This window comes from Trachurus trachurus (assembly GCF_905171665.1).
Source record: "Trachurus trachurus genome assembly, chromosome: 3".
Classification (NCBI taxonomy): Eukaryota; Metazoa; Chordata; class Actinopteri; order Carangiformes; family Carangidae; genus Trachurus; species Trachurus trachurus.
Window position 1 is genome coordinate 10,360,148 of NC_139893.1, and position 20,942 is coordinate 10,381,089.

The 20,942-nt window shown below is 40.9% G+C and overlaps 1 protein-coding gene across 3 annotated transcripts in view; it reads left to right on the forward strand.

Moving 5' to 3' along the window:
• Nucleotides 1–20,942, forward strand: part of tead1b (TEA domain family member 1b) — a 48,337-nt gene that overhangs the window by 19,729 nt on the left and 7,666 nt on the right. The window contains exons 3-9 of one of the 3 annotated variants that reach the window (XM_083969262.1): nucleotides 10,028–10,092; nucleotides 12,462–12,524; nucleotides 12,615–12,677; nucleotides 15,898–16,029; nucleotides 16,316–16,362; nucleotides 16,478–16,539; nucleotides 17,740–17,864. In XM_083969262.1, coding sequence (XP_083825388.1) covers nucleotides 10,028–10,092; nucleotides 12,462–12,524; nucleotides 12,615–12,677; nucleotides 15,898–16,029; nucleotides 16,316–16,362; nucleotides 16,478–16,539; nucleotides 17,740–17,864 — 557 coding nt within the window. Of the gene's footprint in view, nucleotides 1–10,027; nucleotides 10,093–12,461; nucleotides 12,678–15,897; nucleotides 16,030–16,315; nucleotides 16,363–16,477; nucleotides 16,540–17,739; nucleotides 17,865–20,942 lie in introns of all 3 variants that reach the window. The other 2 variants (XM_083969261.1, XM_083969263.1) reach the window with 2 other exon arrangements.

Genomic DNA, 20,942 nt, shown 5'->3' on the forward strand with positions numbered 1-20,942 from the left:
TGAACACTGTTAACGTTTCATTTTTTAGAAACTGGGTGCTTGTGTTTCCAGAGGTTAGACGGAGCCGCTCTGTGAGTGTGTGTGTTTGTGTGTATTTTTCAGACTTGTGTGTGGAAGTGTTTTCACTGAATGGCTGGATCGCAGGCCGTGGTTCTCTGCCTGCCTGAATCGGGAGCACACGGGGTGTGTCCGTGCTCTGAGGACTGTGCGAGGCCCTCTGCGCCTGGCTTCTGGTTTCATGTTGCATGTTCTCAATTGGCTGCTTTTGTTTGACTAAAACACAGTGAGACTCTGGGCTTCTTAAAGATGCAGTGTCATTTTTCATGCTCTCCTCAAGAAAAGTCATCAGTTTCACGCTGATTACATCATACCCCATTGATGAAACACTTTTATTCTGACAAGATCATCTCATACTGATGGGACGATTTTGTGTAATCAACATATGAATGGAATCTGAATGCCAGTGTTATTCTCTCACCCAGAGCGCAGGGACTTCACTCCAGTGCTAACACACTGTCATCTCTTTCTGTGCTGTTTGTGCAATAGACAAAGGTCTCTCAACACTGCAGCAGCATCCCTGGAAACAAAGGAAGACTGTCGTCATAGTCATAAAATGATCATACTCAAAACAGTGTTATTGTCTGACCTTAAGCTGAATATGTTATGTATATGACCATTTATTATCCTTGTAATCAGATAGTAAGTGCATGTTTACCATGGCCTGACTGTCTGGGCTTTCTGTTAACTATTTAGGACCTTGTCTCTTTCCAAAAGACTTGGATTCAGTTGCAACTTTCAGTCAAGAATCCCTCAACTTTGCACCCGTGATTACAAAAAGAACGTGAGACAGAAGAAGCCCATCATGACCACAAAGTTTGACTTTTCATTTATACACAATGGGCACAGCCAACATGTCTTCCTTTGTGCTCAGATGCTGAATTGATCCTGAGAGATTGAAAATATTGATTTGACTCAGTGTCTTACTTTGTTGTGGAGAAGGGGGGTAAGTGCACCTTCCTGACTGTTAGCGCCATGTTCACACATTGGACTTGCCACACAGCCAGTTCCTCGGGAGACTCATAATTACAGCCGTCCTTTCAGATTAGTCCAGCAGTCTGTCCAACTGTGGCTTCGCTCCCTGGTCATTTATTTCATCTGTTTCCCTCTCCTGAGAGGCACACCTCAACACAATGACCAGGCCAGCCTCTACAATAATGTATGTGATGATAAACACAGTGGCTCCTAATTGATAGAGTGATTCAGACAAGGGCTGGCTGTGCAAATTGGTCCCCTGTGAGTATACTGCACTGAGTTGGGACTAACAGGTTTCAGGTCTGGCCTTGTTTGAGAGAGGCAGTGTGGGGAGAAAAGGAAATAGAATGGGCTGGACCTGCTGAGTGATAAAGAGGCTGTCTTTGCCTCCTCAGCCCCGACTGAATACAAGCACAGTTCAGCAGAGGTTGGCTGCTGTAATCCTCTCAGTGTCTCCAGGAAGGCTCAGGTTAGTGACCTGCTGCTTTGTGATGTCTTGTAAGATTTTGAGAGAACACCTCACCTTTAATCCCCCACTGTTCAACTAACACATTAGCTCAACCGCTCCTGACCCAGCCCCTGCGATAAAGCCTTTTATCCAGCTCAATAAGGTCATTTGAAGTTAAGTATTGATTTCTTTTGGTGTCCAGAGAAAAAATGGATTTTTAAAGAGCTGTTAATTACAGTCGCACACTACATTATATAGAGAACTTAATTTTACCAGGGCTGGATTTTTAAACCCCGAGTGATTCTTAAAATCATCAATTAAAGTCTAAAAAGCTGTAATGTCTCAGAGCAGAGCTTTGTTCAGTTGACTCCATTATATAGTTGATATCAATACAGATATATTTGAGATCTATACTGTGCATCTTTGTAAAAAAGTTTAAATGGTTATACCCAGTAGCATATGGAGTGGGAGCTGAAAGATGTACAATGGAAAGATGGTAACATTTTGTTGTTGTAAAATGCAATTGAAACAGACTTGTTGAATTTATTGAGATATTTATTAATCATCACATACAAGAAAGGGGCGACAAAAAAGTGCCTGTCAGATGAAGGGTGATGAAGAGACTCTAACCTTCAAATGAATAAACAACATGTGCTCTTTTAAGCTGATTTTGTGTAAACTTGCTAAATTTGGACGGAGGCTAGCTCCATTAAACACGGTGGATTTTGCAGATATTAAGGCTGTCAAGATTTGTGTTTTACCAAAACTGTTTGTGATGTTGATTTGAGATATAAAAGGTTGCAATTAAAAGAGAGCTCTCTACTCACCAGAAAGATGTACTTCTGCTGAGACCCAAAGACATTGGCCTTCTGTGTGAATAATCTCTCATATGACAAAGAATAATAATAATAAACCTAAGCAGTGCTGCCATGGTCATTAAAGAGAGGCAGGTTTTAAAATCACGTATCATCAAAGTTGCAGAATAAATTCACACAAAGCAGAAAACCCACTCGGTGCCTCTGCCTGTCGCCTGAATGAGTAGTGAACAGAGCAGTTACCTGAGGATGTGGGAGGAACACCCTTGTTCATGTGTGGCCAGAACTCAAAGAGCCTGAGAGGATTTTATGAGACACTGAAGAGACTGTTGTACTGGATGTAAGTCAGATATTACATGGAGTTTAAAGGAAAAGTATAGAAGAGTTTGGTTCAGTCCCTAATTACACAAATATAATAATCTACAAGTGTGTCAAATTTACAAACACGTGATGCATTAATGCAGAACCAGTTTAATGAGAGGATACATGGGCTTGAACTTTACTGATTTAGCCTGCAGGCATTGGGTTGTGTGTGTGTGTGTGTGTGTGTTTTGTGTGCACGTGTGTGTGTGTGTGTGTGTGTGTGTGTAGGAGGAGGAGGGGGAGCAGGAGGGATTTCTATTGTGTCTCAGAGAATAGCTTTAGTGTTTGTGATCACTGTGGCGTCACGCATGCAGCGTCTGGCCTTGAAGTCTTTCTTATGGACCCACGCTTCCAGTGTAGGCTAAGTGTCCAACAATACAGGAAGTTAAGGCACTTGTGTCAATCAGCTGGTGGACTGGAGTCAGATGTTACGAACGATCAGCAGATATTGTCTTACTTGGCTTTCACAAGGGATCTTTTTTTTTTCTTTTTCTCTGCCTGAGTGAAGGGGCCTGAGAAAGGACTTTGTAAATGTTGGTGCGGCACCTTCCTCGGGAAACACCTGCAGGATCTGGCCGGCTGCACAGTGTTTTTTTTTTTATTTAGTTCTAATTGTTTAAGCTTACATAACTGACTTGTTGTTTTCTCAGTGAGGCAGCAGCTGTGTGTTATTTGGTCTCATGAAAATTATTCATCATCACACAGGAACCTCAGCCATACTCTTTGACCTGTCAGCCAGAGTTAATGCAACGCTAAACTGATAGCATGGCGTTTTTCCTTCCAAAAAAAAAAAAAAAAAAAGGCCACTGTCAATTTTCTTTCAAGTCGCAAGTCACAGCTTCTCCTCCACTTGGCAAGCGGTGTTCTCCCATTGATGTTGTAAGTAAAAGGCTTCCTGCCCCTGCCTGCTATTCCCAAAACCTGGGACGAATGCCTTCATATTGTTGGTTTAGTCTATTGTGATGCTAATGTCTGCCTGAGACCCCTGAGTCATCTATCACGGATGACAGGAAAGCTGGGGCCATTGTGTTGGCCTGCTACACACACACACACACACACACACACAGGAACAAACCCATAATGGGCTGTGGTCTGCATAACTTCAAAGTTGAAGAAACTGAAGAAATTATTTTGATTTGTTGATTTTTTTTTTTTCTCGAAATGGCAAACTGATTAATTAATAATTCTCTAAGTAATAGCAACAAACACCGATCACAAGTTTCAAAAGCTCAAGGTTACATTTTCAAACAGTTTCAAACTGCTTCTTTTGTCGGACCAAAGGTCTACAACTCAAAAATATTACAAAAAGATATTTGAGAGGCTTGAGCCGGCAAATATTTTCCTATTGAATACAAAACCTACATGTCATTTGACCCAATCATTTGTATAGATGTAGGCTATAAAGTATTAGTTTAATTTTATTGAAATGACTTTTGTTTTATTGAAATGAGTTTTGTTCAGGAATTAATGATGTATGGTTGAATTGAACCTAATGACTTCATAATCGTTTCCTCTGCCATTCATCTTCTCTCGCAAAGATGTCGCCAAGATTTCAGAAAACAATGAAAATATACCCGGCACAGTTTCCAAGGTGACATCATTGTTGCATTGTTTGGTCCCAACAACCATCTAAAGCGCAATAATATTCAGTTTTCAGTCACGCCAAGACCAGGAAAATCAACCATCCAAAGTTTGACGACATTGTTGCTCAGAGGAGGACTTTAATGAAAAGATCATTTCCGGCATGTTGTGTCAAAGCAGTTTATCCATTTAAATATAAATAATTGAATGAGGGGTTAATGATAGATGTGTCCTGTGTGTGTTGGCCAGTGTGACATGTGTGCTCTCAGTTCTGTCAGGCCCTGCACAGAGACAGAGAGACAGAGAGACAGAGAGAGAGAACTGGGCGGTCGAAGCCACACACATGTAGGCAATCTGCCGACTGATTCTTGGCCAGGCCCGGCGCTGTCTCATGGCAGAGTGCTGGGCCAGATGTGACTGTGGTTCTGCCTGTGTTAGAAAAAAAAAAGTGCTGTTACAGGAAATGGATGCTTTTAAAAAGAGCAAAAGGAGAAAAAATCCCGAGCGGAGCAGTAAAGTATTGTTCTTGCTGCTCGAAAGGAGGCACCCAAGGCAGTTAAATTGTTTAATATGCCATTACTTAAATTATCCTCTGTTTATGTTACACAGGTGCACAAAGGCTTTTGGGAGTGGATTCAATGACAGGCCTTTGTGCCTGCATGCCAGTGGAGATTCAGCACTGCTTCACTCAGTATTACCTCATTCATCAAGGGAATTTAGAAAGATGCAAAAAACAATCAATTTTTTATATGTAGTATTGATTAAAATGTGTTTACATAGATGTCTTTTTTTCTATTCTGTAACAGATATCTTGATGAAGTTTTTAAGAGATGTTAATACACATTAATATTAATCACAATCTATCAAATTTGTCAATATGATTCCCAAAAATCCTTTTGCAAAGTGGAAACAAAAGTGGAAAAGGACCAAATAAACAACTATAAAAGTTAGAGTTTCATTATATAAGCATAATATTAGTCTTTTTCTTTTACTGTTTAACATGCTAAATCTGGATTGCTACACAGAAATCATGTAATATCCCACTGATACCCGTTTCAATCTGCCACTTTCAACCAGCTTCAATACAAAAACACAAATAACCAACTTTCTTATAACTTTAGCAAACAATCCTGTGTTTTAATGTTTAACCAGACTGCGAATAATAATCTGCTGATATTCAACACATGTAAACATCTTCAATGCGGCTACAGTACAGTTTGATAACCGAGCGTTTCTCAGCTATCTAAATCATGAACCGTAAAGGTCAGGTTTGGATGTCAGTCCCTCAGAACTGGAGAACAAAGGCTTCTGTCAACACTCACTATTTACACTGATGTTCAACAATCATGCAGGGTGTAATCCATCGTAGGAATGTCGGGATATACCAGTTTATTCACTGGGAGGAGCCTTAAGAAACCAGAATGCAATATAAACCTACAATATACTATATTGTGCTTAGACTAAATTACATGATTCAGTTCACCTATCACTTATAGGAAAAGCTCTTTCTCTTTATGTTTTACTGTAAGGCTCCTGACAACAACAGGTTGATGGAGGGAATCGCTGTTAAAAAAAGAATACGGTTGTAGCAAGAAGGCCTGTAGTGGCTCTAATAGCTCTTACACTTGAGCTGACTAATGCACTTGTTGCAGCATTTGAGGGCATAAATGTAGCCTATTTTACAAGTAACCACACTGGATCACACCTTCATCTGCAGGGGATGATTGCACTCGTTTTTTTCTTCTTTCTCTCGTTTTGTTTGAGTCGAAGCAGAAAACAAGTCAAGTGTGAGAACCTCATCTTTAAGTTTTGGGTGTCTACAGTACAGTACGTACACTGAATTGTCTAAAACACCGACAGGCAATAAGTCAGCAACTACTTTGCAAATTGATTTAAAGCAGATGTACCAAACATTTGATGAATTGAGAACTTGCAGCTTCTTCTATTGTCTTATAGCGTTGTAATGAGCATTTGGTTTTTTTTAGGCTGCATCTCTGGATTTGGAGTGTTTGTCGGACATAACGAGCAATTTCCGTTTTAAATCTTGGGCTCCAAGAAATTATAGTTGACAATTTTTTCACTAACGTTATAATCACGACTACCCAACATAATAATACACTCAACCCACATAACTAACTAACCAGGCCAGCAAAATAATTGGTTCACCCCAAACCTCCCCTATCTGAGCCGTACACCCGGTCAGTAATCAGGAAAGCCACCCTAATCATGCAGCAGGGCCCCTCTCACCACATCCACCAATCCTCCCAGTCACTGCCATGTGTTTACTTTGTACAGCTTTCCAAGTTGAAAAGGGAGAATTAAATACAAGACACATGCAAAAAAAACAGTCCATGGCATGCTATGTCTTATTATGTTTGTTGAGGTCATTAAGCGTTGATTTAGAGAGTGGAGATCCTATGGGAGGTTATGGGAACTTATTTTTGGGTGTGGTATCTCAGAGGTTGGTCCACAGTGGACTGTGACAATACACCCCATTGTTATTCACAACAGTGGGAGCCTGTCCCAGGTTCCTTGGAGAAAGGATGCTGAGGGCCAAATTGGATTTCTGACTGAATGAGGAATCAGCTGCTTGGGGACTGTCTAGAGAAAGCTGAGCCACCGTCTCTTTGTGGCCTTGCTGCTGGAGTGCCATTCACATGTCGCAGATCCTCCAGACTCATTGAGATTCAGAGGAGAGTTCACTCCGGCCAGGTGGAGGAGGGCTCCTCCAGCTGCTGAACAGCACAAAATCTGCTCAGGGGTCACACTATAAACATTTAATCCCTTTTCCTGCTGCTTTGAGTGACAGGAACACCCCATAAAGAGTTAATTTTCTTAGCTGTCTCCTGGCCTTCCTTCCTTCCTTCCACCACCACAGGACTTTATCGACTATTACCATGAAGAACTTTTCACATGTGCTAATGGTGCTGTAGAATTAAGGAGGAATCCTTAGTGGCAGCCTCCCTTAATGCATGTCTGCCCATTATACATGTAATTAACACAAGAAGCATTGTGAAAGGATGGAGCAAACATTAATGCAAAGATGCTGATGGTTAAAATCGTTCCTGCTCTGGTTTTAGTTTGATTTACTACTGTAGTTGTGGAAAGCAGATTTGAATTAACATCTTACACTGAGGAGAAGTCAAAGTTAGTGCTGAAAATCTGCATGCTCTACTTTTTATTTACCACAGAGATGGGGGGGAAAAAAAACATCTGCTACGTTTTATTTATGGAAGATAATTTTCATATTAGTTTGTGGGGGAAAAAATGTAGCACCTTATGAATCTCAGGTGTGGAAAAGCAGAGTTATGTCTAAAGCATTTCTAGTCCTGAATGTCTGCAGTCACAATTTTTTCAGCAATTGTTTTGCAGTGCAAACACAGGCAAGAAAAAAAAGAATGCAGACCAGCCAGGACCCACTGAGCTTTTTTTTTTTTTTTTTTCCAGCCTGGTGAAAAGAATGAATTATTCAACAGTAAGCAAGCTTTCAGCTGGCCATTTGTGTGCTTTGATCTACGAATCAGGAGTTTGCATGAATGCCTGTATTGTCATGTTATGTTTCCACAGTGTGTGAATTATTGAAAATAGTGTAGGCCCCTGCTTCATCTGGTAAAGTTTACACTACCGGCACACTGGATAGGCTGGTTGGAATTGTAAATCCCCAGATGTTGTTTATTTGTCCTGTGAGGTCGGATGAGTGGGTTCAGTCAGTCTGGCCTCGCCTAAATGTTCGGTGTGAAAAGCGCTCCGGGGGCAACCTTCAACAAACTCCAACTTGACGTCAAACCCCACCCTTCCCCTCTGCGCTGCGCTCAGTGGAACAACAAAATGTGTAGGTGGGGCAGGCGGCCAGGTGCTACAGGTATCAAAGCTTCTCATGTTGCTGACAAGTGTACACACTTGTGTTTTCATTTGAAACTCACAGGGCTCGGATGAAAACAAAACGTGACCTTTCACTGTAACAACTCACGCTTTCTGTGATTAAACTCGGCACAAACAACACATGAAATTGCAATGACACTGAAGAATAAATCTTTCTTTCGTTAAGGGCAAAAGCGGCAAAAATTCTCTAGATTCATTTTTTTTTGTCTTCTGTGGCAGTAAATTGAATTTTTGAGATTCAGAGGGTTTGCTGAACAAACCAAGACATTTGAAGTCATCAAACACTGGAATGTTTTCACCGTTTAATAATTGCTGACACGTTACGGACCGAATAATTTATTTACACTGGCAAATCTGATGTCAAATTTTTAATTCAAGCACAAGAAATTACTAAATGTCAACGACAACGTACAATTTAATTAAATGAGGATTGCAATTGCAGCAGCACACTTGGGCAATACATTCACATAAGAGCGTTGGTGCCTCAACAGATGAGGCTTGGTGGTGGCTACTTGTTTGCATTATACCAACAACAGACAGAGAGGCATCTACATCTAGCACTGCTCTCTTGTCTCTGGATGAATCCAAAGTGACTATGTTCTTCCCCTTTATGCCGCTGAGCTTTACTTTTGTGCTCTATCACATTCTGACCATTGACAGAAAATGCCTTTCCCTCTGATTACCGGAGATACGGCTTATTAGCACATGTGCGATACGTCGCGGTCCCATTGTGTCCTAATAAAAGTAAGACCTTTAATTGATAATGAAGTGAATGTAGAAAAAATATTTCATTATATCGAGGGGTTTTGGTGCATTTCATTGAGGAGAAGAGCAGATCCATGGCATTGGTTGGCTACAGCTGGACACATAATTAGAGTGCCTCCTTACCTATAATTTGTGTAATAGTTTTGGTTGGCGGCATGTTATTACCATATGAAAGGGCTAAGCAGGGGTCATGTGCATTGCTACAGCAATAAGGGCAGAGCTGAGGGCAGAAGAATGTTTAGAGCCGTTGTTAATTGGAGACCTCTACAAAGCTATGCTTTAATTATAATTTAGTCAGAGCTGCACTGTTTTAAACCCAATATATTCAGTTGCCATTATTTTCTGTAATAGTATGAACAGCTAGGTCTGTTTCCTTTCAAAGCATCAGGCTTTGAAGAGAATGAGATTGAATAAGATTAATTTGAAAGGCTGTGCTGCTGATGCTGCTGCCAGTTTTTTTTTTTTTTTTTCATGCTAATGTCACATGGTGTTTTCACAGGGAAATTGGATTTGGTTTTGTTTAGGAGATGTACATACCTTCTGTTGTGGCAAGGTGGCAGAGCTTATAGTTTAGGGCTTTGTGTATGAATCCATGACTGCATGCTAGAAATGTTGTCAATAAAGCTACACACCAGCCAGGTGGCTTTTTGAATATTTGTTGTTCACAATTTGTTTTCTCAGAACTTCAAAGGTATTTATTGATTTATTGATGTGGGTTTAAGAAAATTACCAAACTATGTCTGACTGTATTCTAATTTCACTGTAGTGCACAATCTTTTTCTGAAGCTTAAAAGCAGCAATAAACTGTTATTATAAGAAAAATGATTAACCATTCAAGAAATAAAGATCTCCAATCCACTTCACTAAGAAGAACACAATTGTTAAAAACCCAACACATCGCACTTAGACCTGAACTAAATACTCAGACTCACGAATTGTCATTTTCACACATCCTAGTAATTGGTGCACACACACACCTATTAATCCTGATCCTGTGATGTGGTGTGTTTCTAAATGTTCTCTTCCTCCAAGAAATCCTGAGCTTATCGCTAAATTTTGTTGTTGTTGTTGCTGTCGGAGATACTTTGTCCTTCTTTTCTTTCATTGAACACATTCTGCTCTGTTTTTCTTGTTCACACAGGTCGAAATGAGCTGATAGCGAGATACATCAAGCTTCGGACCGGGAAGACGAGGACTCGTAAACAGGTAAGGCCGGGAGAGAGATGCTTCTCTGTTGCATGAGTGTCAGAGGGCTGTGTGTGTGTGCTCTGCTGCCATTGTTTCTGCAGGGACCTCTGAGGCTCCCCGGCCACCGCTGGGCTGCATGAACAGATGTCCCTGGATTATGACGTTTATGAAAACATCCATTTAACCCTTACTTAAAAAGAACTGTAGCTATAGAAGTCTTGTAAAGGAGATATATTATAGATTCTTCTTTTAAAAGCTTTGATATACAGCATGCCAGTATTCTGCCTAAAACGCAGGCTTTCATTTTATCTGGCTACAACAAATCCACCATCATTGTCATTTGAACAGAGAGGAGCCACTGCGGCTTAGCAGAGCGAGCAGTCCTCCTTGTGACTACATCACAGAGGCTTGTGCACTCGGCCGGGGTAGAGGCCTTTTATTAATAGGAAGGTCGAAAGCCTTAATAGATTGGTACCATCTCTGATCAAAGACTATCTGCTGCTGTAGTCGGTGTTGAGAGTACACGCTGCCGTCTACGACATGCTGTGTGCTCTGGACTGGAGACACACTACTGCAACCACAGGGTTAAGGTTAGACTTAACCTGATGGATTAACTAAGATCTGCTGTGACATGTCAGGCAACTGTCATACAGATAATATGTAAATAGAATAAAAATGCAGGGCTCTTACTGTAGTGTTTTTGTATAAGAGTTATTGAAGGACCTGATAATTAGCAGCTCTCCTGGTGCTTCAGTAACAGTATGAAGCCCACTGACTGATCGTCCCTCTAAACAGGAAATTCCCTGTATGACCACTGACTTGAATGACAATGATAAACAAGCCGGTGTCTACAGTGACATTCGATCACTGTGTGTGAATTGATCAGTCTGGGCCAGAAAGGCCGTGTGGTTTCTCTCTCTCTCTCTCTCTCTCTCTGTGACTCTTCTCGTCAACACAGAGCCAGAGAGAGAGAGAGAGTTGTTTACCTGCAGCTATAGAGAAACACACATCTGTTTCTATTGTTAGTGTAAATGTGTGACGTGTGTGTTTGTGTGTGTGTGTGTGTGTGTGTGTACAGTTGCTGTTATTTATATTAAGTCTGCAGCTAACAGTCTCATTAGAGATAATACTGTTACATCAATCAAGGTTAAATCCATCTGCAGTGAGTTATGTACATTTATTTTAATCAGAAACCACCAGTTTCAGCTTCTCATCACATCCTCCTTTCTTCTGGTTTTTTGATTCTTCTTTGATGATGCACTCAAAATGATTGGGTTTAGTTTATGTTTGTTGGACAAAACATTCTGTCTGTTTAGTCTTTTTTTCTCTGTCTGTCTCGGGCTTTAGGAAATTATGGTTGACATTTTTTTTTTTGGTATTTTCTTACGTTTTCCAGGCTAAACGTTCAATCGAAAACATAATTGTGCATTTATTCTAAAATGAAAATCATTGATGGCGACAGTTCCCATTTTAATTATCAGTTAATTTGCAGATCATTACCTTAATTGTTTTATCCATAACATACAAGAAAACAGCAAAAAAATGGCAAGTATTATTTCCCAGAGCCCAGGGTGATGATGTCCTGTTTTTTGTGGGGGTTTTTTCTCAAACCACCACTCCAGCTCAAAGATGCTGAATTTAAAATAATGCAACACAATAGGAAGTCCTCACATTGGAGAAGCAGGAAACCAAAGATTATTCAGCATCTTTAGTTGGACAAATGGTGGAAATGAATGATACTGTATATGATTGCTGCTTCATTTTCTGTTGAACAATATATCAACCAATTGTTTCAACTTTATTTTATTCTATGTATCAACCTGAATAGAAAGAAAATATGCTCAGGTTGAGTGATGGGGTGTGCTTTTCTGTTAAATCACTCCATTCCTGTTAGAAAACTCACCTTAGGTGTGATTTTGAACAGTGCCAGAGGAGACTGTAAATCCAACCATCGCCGAGGCACATGTAACTTCTCTTTCAAACTGCCTCTTGCACTGGTTGTAATATTAGATAATATTGAACTGTGTGAACATCGGAGGTGAAACTTGGCTGGTGAAATGCCTCGCCCGGCTCCCGTAAGAATACTAGACTAGCCAATTCTCATGCAGCACACAGCAGATCACATCTGTGTGCTCTTAATGTGTGCTAAAGGGGCCTGCATCCTCCTTAATCAGTTCACTTAAGTAACGACAACACAGGAAAACGCTTTATTGGCTGTTAGCTTGTTGTGTGGTTTGGAACATGCTTCTGATACTATGCACCTTATCTCCATCAAGTGTTATTTAAACCAAGAAAGAAATGTGTAATATACCTTGTACTTTTTTCTTTTCTTTTGCTTTTTCTTGTTGTTTTATTTTCCCCTTTTTTCTCTTTTTTTTTTAATGGAGGTGTCTAGTCACATACAGGTCTTAGCAAGAAAGAAAGTTCGAGAAATCCAAGCAGCCATTAAGGTACGTCTGGCTTTGCCCAGTTGTAGGGGGCTTTTCATTGCCATGGTTACAGGCTCTTCCTTTGTTTTCCTCCCCTCCCCTACCCCGCAGGTGTCTAGTCACATTCAGGTTCTTGCCAGAAGGAAATCTCGTGAGTTTCATTCCAAGCTAAAGGTATGCGCTTTTCTGCTTTTGGGCTTGTTGGTTGCTGTGCGTCTTAACTTCCTGTTTCCTGTGGTGACAGAGTGAATGCCTGGTGCTCTGATTTCTCCCTAACCGCTGACTGTAGCTACTGTAGTCTGTTCAGATTCTCTAACCCACCTGCACCTTCTCACTCCTTCTCTCTCGCCCATGCTCCAGACGTGCTGTCGCTGTCCTGTCCTCTTGTTTCATCTAAAATCACTTCCCTTTACGGGTCTTTGCTTTGAGAGTGCCATTTTTGTCATTTGAAGGCGTTTTGCCTTATGCCTCCATTAATAAAAATAATAAAAATTGATTAATAACAATAAGCACTCCAAAGCAAATGCTCCTGGTAGTTTATATGTTTAGTTTTTGATTGCACAAGAGCCTGACCAATATTGAATTTTTTATTTACTGATACTGCGTTTAAAAATCTGATAAATATACAAGATTCACTGAAACACAGCACTTAAAAGATGTCAATAAGCATTGTGACCAATATACAGTATGTATTCTGTAAGACATCATTCAGTTCAGCCATACCAGTGATTGTTTAAGGCTGCATTTAAACACAACAGTGCTTTTGCGCTAATAGCTCACATCACCGTGCTAAAGTGTTTGGAAAGGTCCGACCTGATGGTGGTGCTAGAAGAAAAGTCAGGGAATTCACTAGGATTTGATGTAAGGAATATTTTTGTTTTTTTTAACCAAATTTCATGGCGATCCATTCAAAATTTGTTGAAATATTTGTTTGGACCAAAATGCTCTATGGAGTGGGACAAACAAATATATAAAAGAAAGTGATAACCTTAAAAAATACTTTTTGCATCTACAGTATATCCTGCAGTTTGTTGTTTCTTATTGTCTGGCGTTTACACCAGCACAGGTCACGCTGAGCTAACCATCACACATTTATCGGCTCGGTTTATTCATTGGTCAGGCTCTAAGTCTTACTCTCTGTGTTTGTCAACATTTAGTAAAACCACAGTTAAATGTGCAATTGTCGGGAAGCATGCTGGCATTGGCTGTCGGTGAGTGGCTGAGAGCTGAAGGTCAAAGGAAAGAGTCTGCTTACATCTCTTACTGAGCAGAGTTCATAAAAAAAATGGGGCAAAAAAAGAGGGTCTGTGTTTAGAAAAATAAAGAATGAAGAGGTGATTACACCTCTAGCTCCTTTGACTACGTAACCCAACTTTCCTCGGCTGTCAAAGGCTCAGTTGTGCACATTCAGAGTGGAGAATGGCCGTGGAGCTGGCTGTTTCTGAAATGCCCTCTCTGCTTTCTTGTTCTCCCTTCTAGCTGTTGATAACTCCAGTCTCTCACAATGCCATGGCTGTCAGTCGCTCCCCCCCCCCCCCCCCCCTCCCAGTCCAGATGTCGTCATTTTAGGGCTCCTGTCAGTTATTTCAGTAGTAGTCAAATCACTGGGAAAGCTTTTTCAGAATGGCATATTCAAGTGGGAGAAGCATTGTGGAAAAATGTGTGATAATTATGCAATTATAAGGAAATTAAGGAAGTAATGTGCATTAAAGGATCACATATCCACCTATGGACCATTTTCCTCTTTACTTGGGGAACCTACCATACATTTTGACTTTCACACTTTGCTCCACTCTTGTATTCAACACGAATTAATGACCCCTCATTAATCTGTGTGTGTGTGTGTGTGTGTGTGTGTGAATAAATGTGTGTGTGCGTGTGTGTGTGAGTGAGTGAGACAGACAGAGTCAGACAGGCAGCTAGCCACATGAATGCCTGGTCTTTCAGGGGCACAGGCGGCAGTCTGAAGAAAAACAGACAGCTTTTGTATGAATCCCTGTCTTTTCTCATTTAAAGCAAATTAGAGTTCAGTGGCAAAGAGAAGTACAAGTGTGCCCTTCATTTTAGGGGGCATCAATGGAAACCTGCTGTTTCTGGTCTTGTCTATGGCGTTTTAGTGAAATTACAGTCATTATGTTACTGTTCTGTTGTTTTGTCTCGAGTGAAGACTGCTGATCAGATTGTGAAAATTATAGAGAGCAAGACATTCGCCACAGAGACCAACGATAATTTGTAAATACAAATTTTATAATCCTTTGTTATGAAGTATTCATTACACATCTGTGTTTGTTGTACTTTGTGAAGAAAGCAAGACACTGGTCAAATCAAAGTAGACCTTTTTTTGTTTTGTTTTTTCAACTGATGATTGCAGTAACATTTTCACATTTTCATGCATAGCTTAGACTTGTATCTGTTTGAAAATGTTCAGTTTCTATAATTTACAAATGTACAATAAAACCCTGTTTGTTTGCATCTAGGTTACAAGCATGGTAAGTATTCATTTTATGTTGCTGATGCTGTTTGTGCTTTAATTAGGGCCTGCCTCGTCCTTCAGCTGCTAGATTTGCATTTGTGCTTCTGCCATAGTGTCACAATAGCTGCTGCCCAGTGTTTCCCCCAGTTTATTGGTGTCTCTGTTTGTCATCATATTGCTGCACACTTAGCTATCATACTGTAGCTTGACTCAGCTCCACCAGCATCTGTTGCCAGCATGCTTACCCTTAGCTTCTGCCTTGTGTGTCTGCATGAGGTTTGCTAGCAGCACGTCTGTTGTGTGTGTGTATGTGTGTATGTGTGTGTGCAGGGTCAGTATAACCCACAGTAACCTTGTTAGCACCCTTTAACAAAGGACTATGTTCAAAACAACACACAATGTGTAGAGCTCTTCTGCAGGCCTTTTTGCAATTCATGTAGATTCATCCTGATAATTTAAAAATCTTTTTTAAATGAAAGGAACTAACTGGAGCTTTGAAAGCTCCTCAAACAGTTGTTGTTTGTGTCCTTCAGTTCAGAAAAACATCTTTGCGATGTTTAGATGTGTTTTGACATGAAGACAAATGCAGCCTTGATAGAAGTATTGCTGAATGAGTTTTTATAAAAAGTATTTTAGCAGTAGATTAGTCAATAAGCAAACTCATTTAAGTGCATACCGCTGCTAACCATTGTATAGTAGAATTCAAAGGCGATTGTCTGGCACATTCCTTTTTTTAAAGAAGCCTACACTTAAATAGCAATACTGATGCATCTTCTTTTTACCTGCTTGCTGTTTTCTGTTGTGAGAGAGGTCAGCGGTGCTTTCAGTCTGTTGTTTAGAGTCTGGTTGTTGCTACCTCTGCAACATACTCCACCTCCCTTTTCCGTGTGAGTGCTAAGCCTTTTGTGACTGCTGTTTAAGGACCAAGCCGTGAAGGACAAAGCCCTCCAGAGCATGGCCTCCATGTCCTCGGCTCAGATCGTCTCTGCCACGGCTATTCACAACAAGCTGGGCCTGCCAGGCATCCCGCGCCCAGCCTTCCCCGGAGCAGGGGTAAGAGCCTCATCGGCAGCACTTTTTGATCCATCCAGTCCAGCTTCACCCAGGGCAGCCATGGGGCCAAACACACCGACACCCGGGCCAAATCACATTACACACCGCAGCTTATCTGCCCCTATCAGATAAGCACATGATCAAAAGGAGTGGTAGTCAAGATAACTACATCCACTGAACATGGAGCTAAAAGCCATTTTGATCTTGTCGCTCACAGCTGCTCACAATTGGATGTTGTTTGTCCTTTGTTGTTCTTTGTTGTCTATTTATACATCTAATTCTCTAGTTATGGCAGGGTATGATATCAGCTGGTCAGCCAGGATCCTCACAAGAGTAAGTATCAGAAAAGAAAAACCTGAACTCTCTTAAAGCAATGAGCTCGACATTGTTCGCGTTGTTCTGGTGATTTTTCCTTCTCTCTTAATGGGTCTGTCTTTCTCTGCTCCAGCATTAAGCCTTTCACCCAGCAAGCCTATCCCACCCAGCCAGCAGTCACAACAGCCATTTCAAGTAAGAACACATTTGATTAAAAATCAGCATCACACCTTTTACAGATGTCTTTTTCTAAATTCGACAATTTTTTAAAAGGCAGCTTGTCATTCCTGTCAAGCTGTCTTTGTGCGAAAAGCTGCACAACATAATAAATGTGCTAACTGTAGTACAGTCTGTCAAACTCACTCCCTCTCCACTTCGTCTTTCCCCTGCTTCGTTTCAAACATTTCTGAGGCTCCTAGCTTCTTGCTGTAAAACAAATACACTGACAGACAGAGGTCTGCTTAGAGATAGCAGTGACAATAAAGGTGGGTTTGATACTTTGGACCTACATACTGTACCTTTCCCCCCCCCAGAGCACCTTATCTACTGTGTTCGTCTAGGAGGAATGAAGTAGATGTTTTACATAATGAATGTAGTGATCTATTGTAGTTTGATAGTAATGAATTTAGTGATCTATTGTAGTTTGATAGAATACCAAAATCAACTCTTTTTTTATCAGCTAGAATCTGAAACTTTCAGATTTATCAGCAGCCAAGGTTTATTTTCTAACTGTGTTTTAAGTGCTTAAATGTCCCTCAAACATTATCAGAGGAGAGAAATAACTGCGACTGCAGAAATTCCTGTCATGCAACATATTAAGTCTGATTCAAGTTTGTTTTTTATGTCTGTCTCTTAAAATGTTCTTATTAAAACTGGATGAAAAAAGAAAACAGGCACAAAACCTTGAAAAAATGCACAGACCACTGATCCATCAAAACATTTCTTTAAACTGGGATTATGCATAGATGTCTATAATAGTTATTTTGTCCTAATGCCAGTGTGTTTGTTTTTTCTTGTCCAGAACTGGCCACAAACAGTACAAGTAATGATCTGGACAAATACCAATACCAACCACCAATTAAGTTGCCCACAAGTTTATAGTAGCTCTATGCAGATTTTCATATTTGTGCCATTGCCATGACCTAAAATAACTGCAGTAATTTGCCCATTAATGATTCATTTAGGTTCTACAGTTTGCTGTGCATATTTCTTTTAACTAATGAGCACTATTGCCAATAACATAAGGACAACATAAACAAACGTGACCACCCAACAGATTTCAAAAAGAACACACTCAGACTACATCTAATATAACATAAAGGGTTTTATTTGTTTTGAAATGAACATAATCATGCGGTGGAATAGAGGATAACTCTTATTCTGGTTTTCCTTCAGGTTACGAGACCACAGCAGCTCCAGCGCCCACAGCACCAGCATGGCAGGGCCGCTCCATTGGTACATCTAAACTGCGACTGGTGGAGTTCTCTGCCTTCCTAGAGCAACAGAGGGACCCAGACTCAGTGAGTGGGGCACGACGATACTAAAGCATGAAATATCACATATCTCACGGTGTTAATTCCCACTTCTTATCATCTTTTCCTCTATGAATACACTGGGACATTTTCCCAGGCACACAGTCAGCTGAGAGGGGGCCAAAACAAGCTGAGAAGAGAGAAGTCTGGCCTGTAGGGATGCACGGCAGGAAAACCTGCAGAAATAATGAACGGCTGTATATTAATCAGTTCCCTAAAAGGCATGCCAAAACTATATTTAAACTGCAGACTTCAGCTCAGCAGGACAATCCAGTTAACAAATCAGCATCAGCAGCTCACGTTTCTACAATTTCTTTATTGTTATTGCTCAGAGAACAATAGACCTGAGTTGCACCCTAGACAGTTCATTCACTTATGACAAGCAGCCACCAAAAAATACAAGAATTGACAAAGCAAAATATATAAATAAATTGTATATATTTGAAGAAATAGAGATGGAAAATGGATGCAGTAAGAAAAACAGCTGTGGCATTGCATTTATCAACACATAAAACAGTCTCTGTGAGGGTTTGGCACCGTTTGGTCCTTGTGTAGCTGTGGGGTAGAAGCCAGAGTGTCCGAGCCGAGGTGTGACAGGGTTTTTTTTGTATGTTGGCTGCTCCACTGAGGCAGAAAGAGCTGAATAAGTCCTCTAAGGAGGAAAGTGAACGGCCGATGATCTTCTGGGCCGTATTGACGACCCTCTGGAGGGCTTTATTGTCCACTGCTGAGCGGCTGGCATCAGCACGACCTTGATAGAGCAGCAGCAGCAGCAGCAGTAGTGGGACAAGTGTAGATGAAGAGCTGCTGCCGTGCTTTTGTGGCGTTGGTGGTCCAAGTGCGATGTTGGGTGAGGTGTCGTTACCTAGGAACCTGAAAACAGAGACCCTTTCCTGTCCACATAGTAGAGCTCAGGACGAGATCATTCTCTGTAGAGTTTCTTGTCCAACTACAGTCGTGTCTGTTCGCAAACTTGAAGGTGATGTTGCCGGTGGGACGAGTGGGGGGGCACAGTAATGAGTGTAGAGAAGGGGAGTCAACACACAGCCCTGTGGGGCGCTGGCATTAGGAGAGGTGGGGTTTTAGTCTAACTAGACACTCTGGGGGCAATTAGAGATAAAGTCCTTGATCCAGTGACAGTCTATGAAAAGCATCCTCGCGTGGTGTTCAGGGGGATTCAGTGCAGTGTGGAGAGAAGTGGTAACGTAACCCCTCTGCTGATTGATTTACTCTTTAGGCAACGGGTGTGGGTTGAAGGTTGAAGGTGTCATACAGGAGCAGCAACTGGAAACACTACACTACTACGACCAGTCTCGCAGGTCACTGAGGCCTCTCATGGTGGTCTTCTTCACCAGAGGAATGACTGTGGCCGATGTCTGGCAAAGAGGGATAATTATTTTTTGTCCAGGACAGGTTGAAGATCTTTGTGACATCCTTGCTTGCAGGTTTCCTTGGCTACATCCCTCTGAGGACCGACCACACCTTGTGCTCCTGAGCAGTCAGGATGTGGAGGTGTGATGTCTGTCTCTGCTGCTTTCACCTCATAGTGAGGAATGAAACCATTAAGTTAAGATTACTATGCCAGAATCATTGTTGACAGTTTTGCAGGTGCTGGATTTGTAGTTTCTAACGTGCTGGATGACCAAAAGTCGCTAATTTGACCAAAGTCGCTTATGTGCGTGCCCGTCGGGGGGCAGTTTTTCAACAAGCACCTCTACATTTGCCTCAAAAACAACTCTCATAATGTTGCATTATTATCTCATAGCGTGGTGAATGCACAGGTCACAACTTGTCCACCAGAGCGTTTTGGAGTTGTTGGATTGTGTATTTGAGTTTAATGAGGGAAACCAAGAAATCCCATTAGCCTCCGTAGCGTAGCTCTGAGCAGCTCGCGGCTCTGCTCCGCTATTCTAAAAACAGCTTGCACCGACAATTAACGGTAACAAACCCACTGCTATGACTATAGGGATTATGGCAATGGGCCAGTTTGCCATAATGTTGAACTATCCCTTTAACAGAAATGATAGGTGATATGCCTGGGTTGAGTTTGGTAGCGTTTACGACCATAATGGTTATTAATGTTTAAATAAACTTTCCCATCCGGTCCCAGTGGGAACACATTTGATGTGAGAACGGCCTTTACTGCATGGTTAAAATCACAGCCTATGATATTATTTGCTTTAGCAATTCTTTTAATGTTTGTCCACATTTCATTTTTCCTGTGCCCTTTTTCTTTTTGTATTGATATCACATGACAACAGCCATTAATCTTACATGCAGCTTTGCCCTAAAGGCTACATGCTAGAGAGGCTGCTCTGTGGGCTTTTAGACTGAAGTGCAGCAGCGCCACATGAAAGAGTTTCATAGGGTCACGACGAAGCCAACAACCCTCTGAAAAATCAAATGTTGTTCTCAGATGTTACGCTTCTCTTTCTGCTTTTGGCGATGCATCAAATCCAAATATTGTCAGTTGAAAAGTTTAAAGGAATAGAGCAAGTCTCTGTATTATTTCATCCCATGTTGTCAATTTAGGCTGATTGTAGTTGCCTTTGATGCAGAAATATTGCTTTTCATTTGAGTGCAGACTGAATTATATTCATCTACTATTAGCTTTTCAGAAAATGAATTGGTTTTACCTAATTTAATGCTTGAGATGGATCTATCTATAACAGAATTTGCAGTTTCTCAACTTTCTTTGTTACAATAATGTCACATCTTAAGCTCAGAGAATTTGGTTGAAGCAGTCACATATTTCCTGATTTGGTTTAATCCAAAAAAAGATTGAGATTTTGATTTGAGTTTTTGGCTTTAGTGGAGCAGAATGGCTTTGCCTAATTTGTACAGCATAAAATAAAAATATGACTAAAACCTTGCAGCCAAATAAAAAGCAATGATGTGTAGGCTTATTTCTCATCACAAGACTGCATTGTTACCAGTCTAATTCTGGCTACCTCTTGCTTATTATTTTTGGTTATTTGTCAAAATTGGTTTATTTTACTTCAGCAAATCTTTGTGGATATTGATTTGGAATTTTCTAAATCACAATAATGCAACCTGAACGAGATC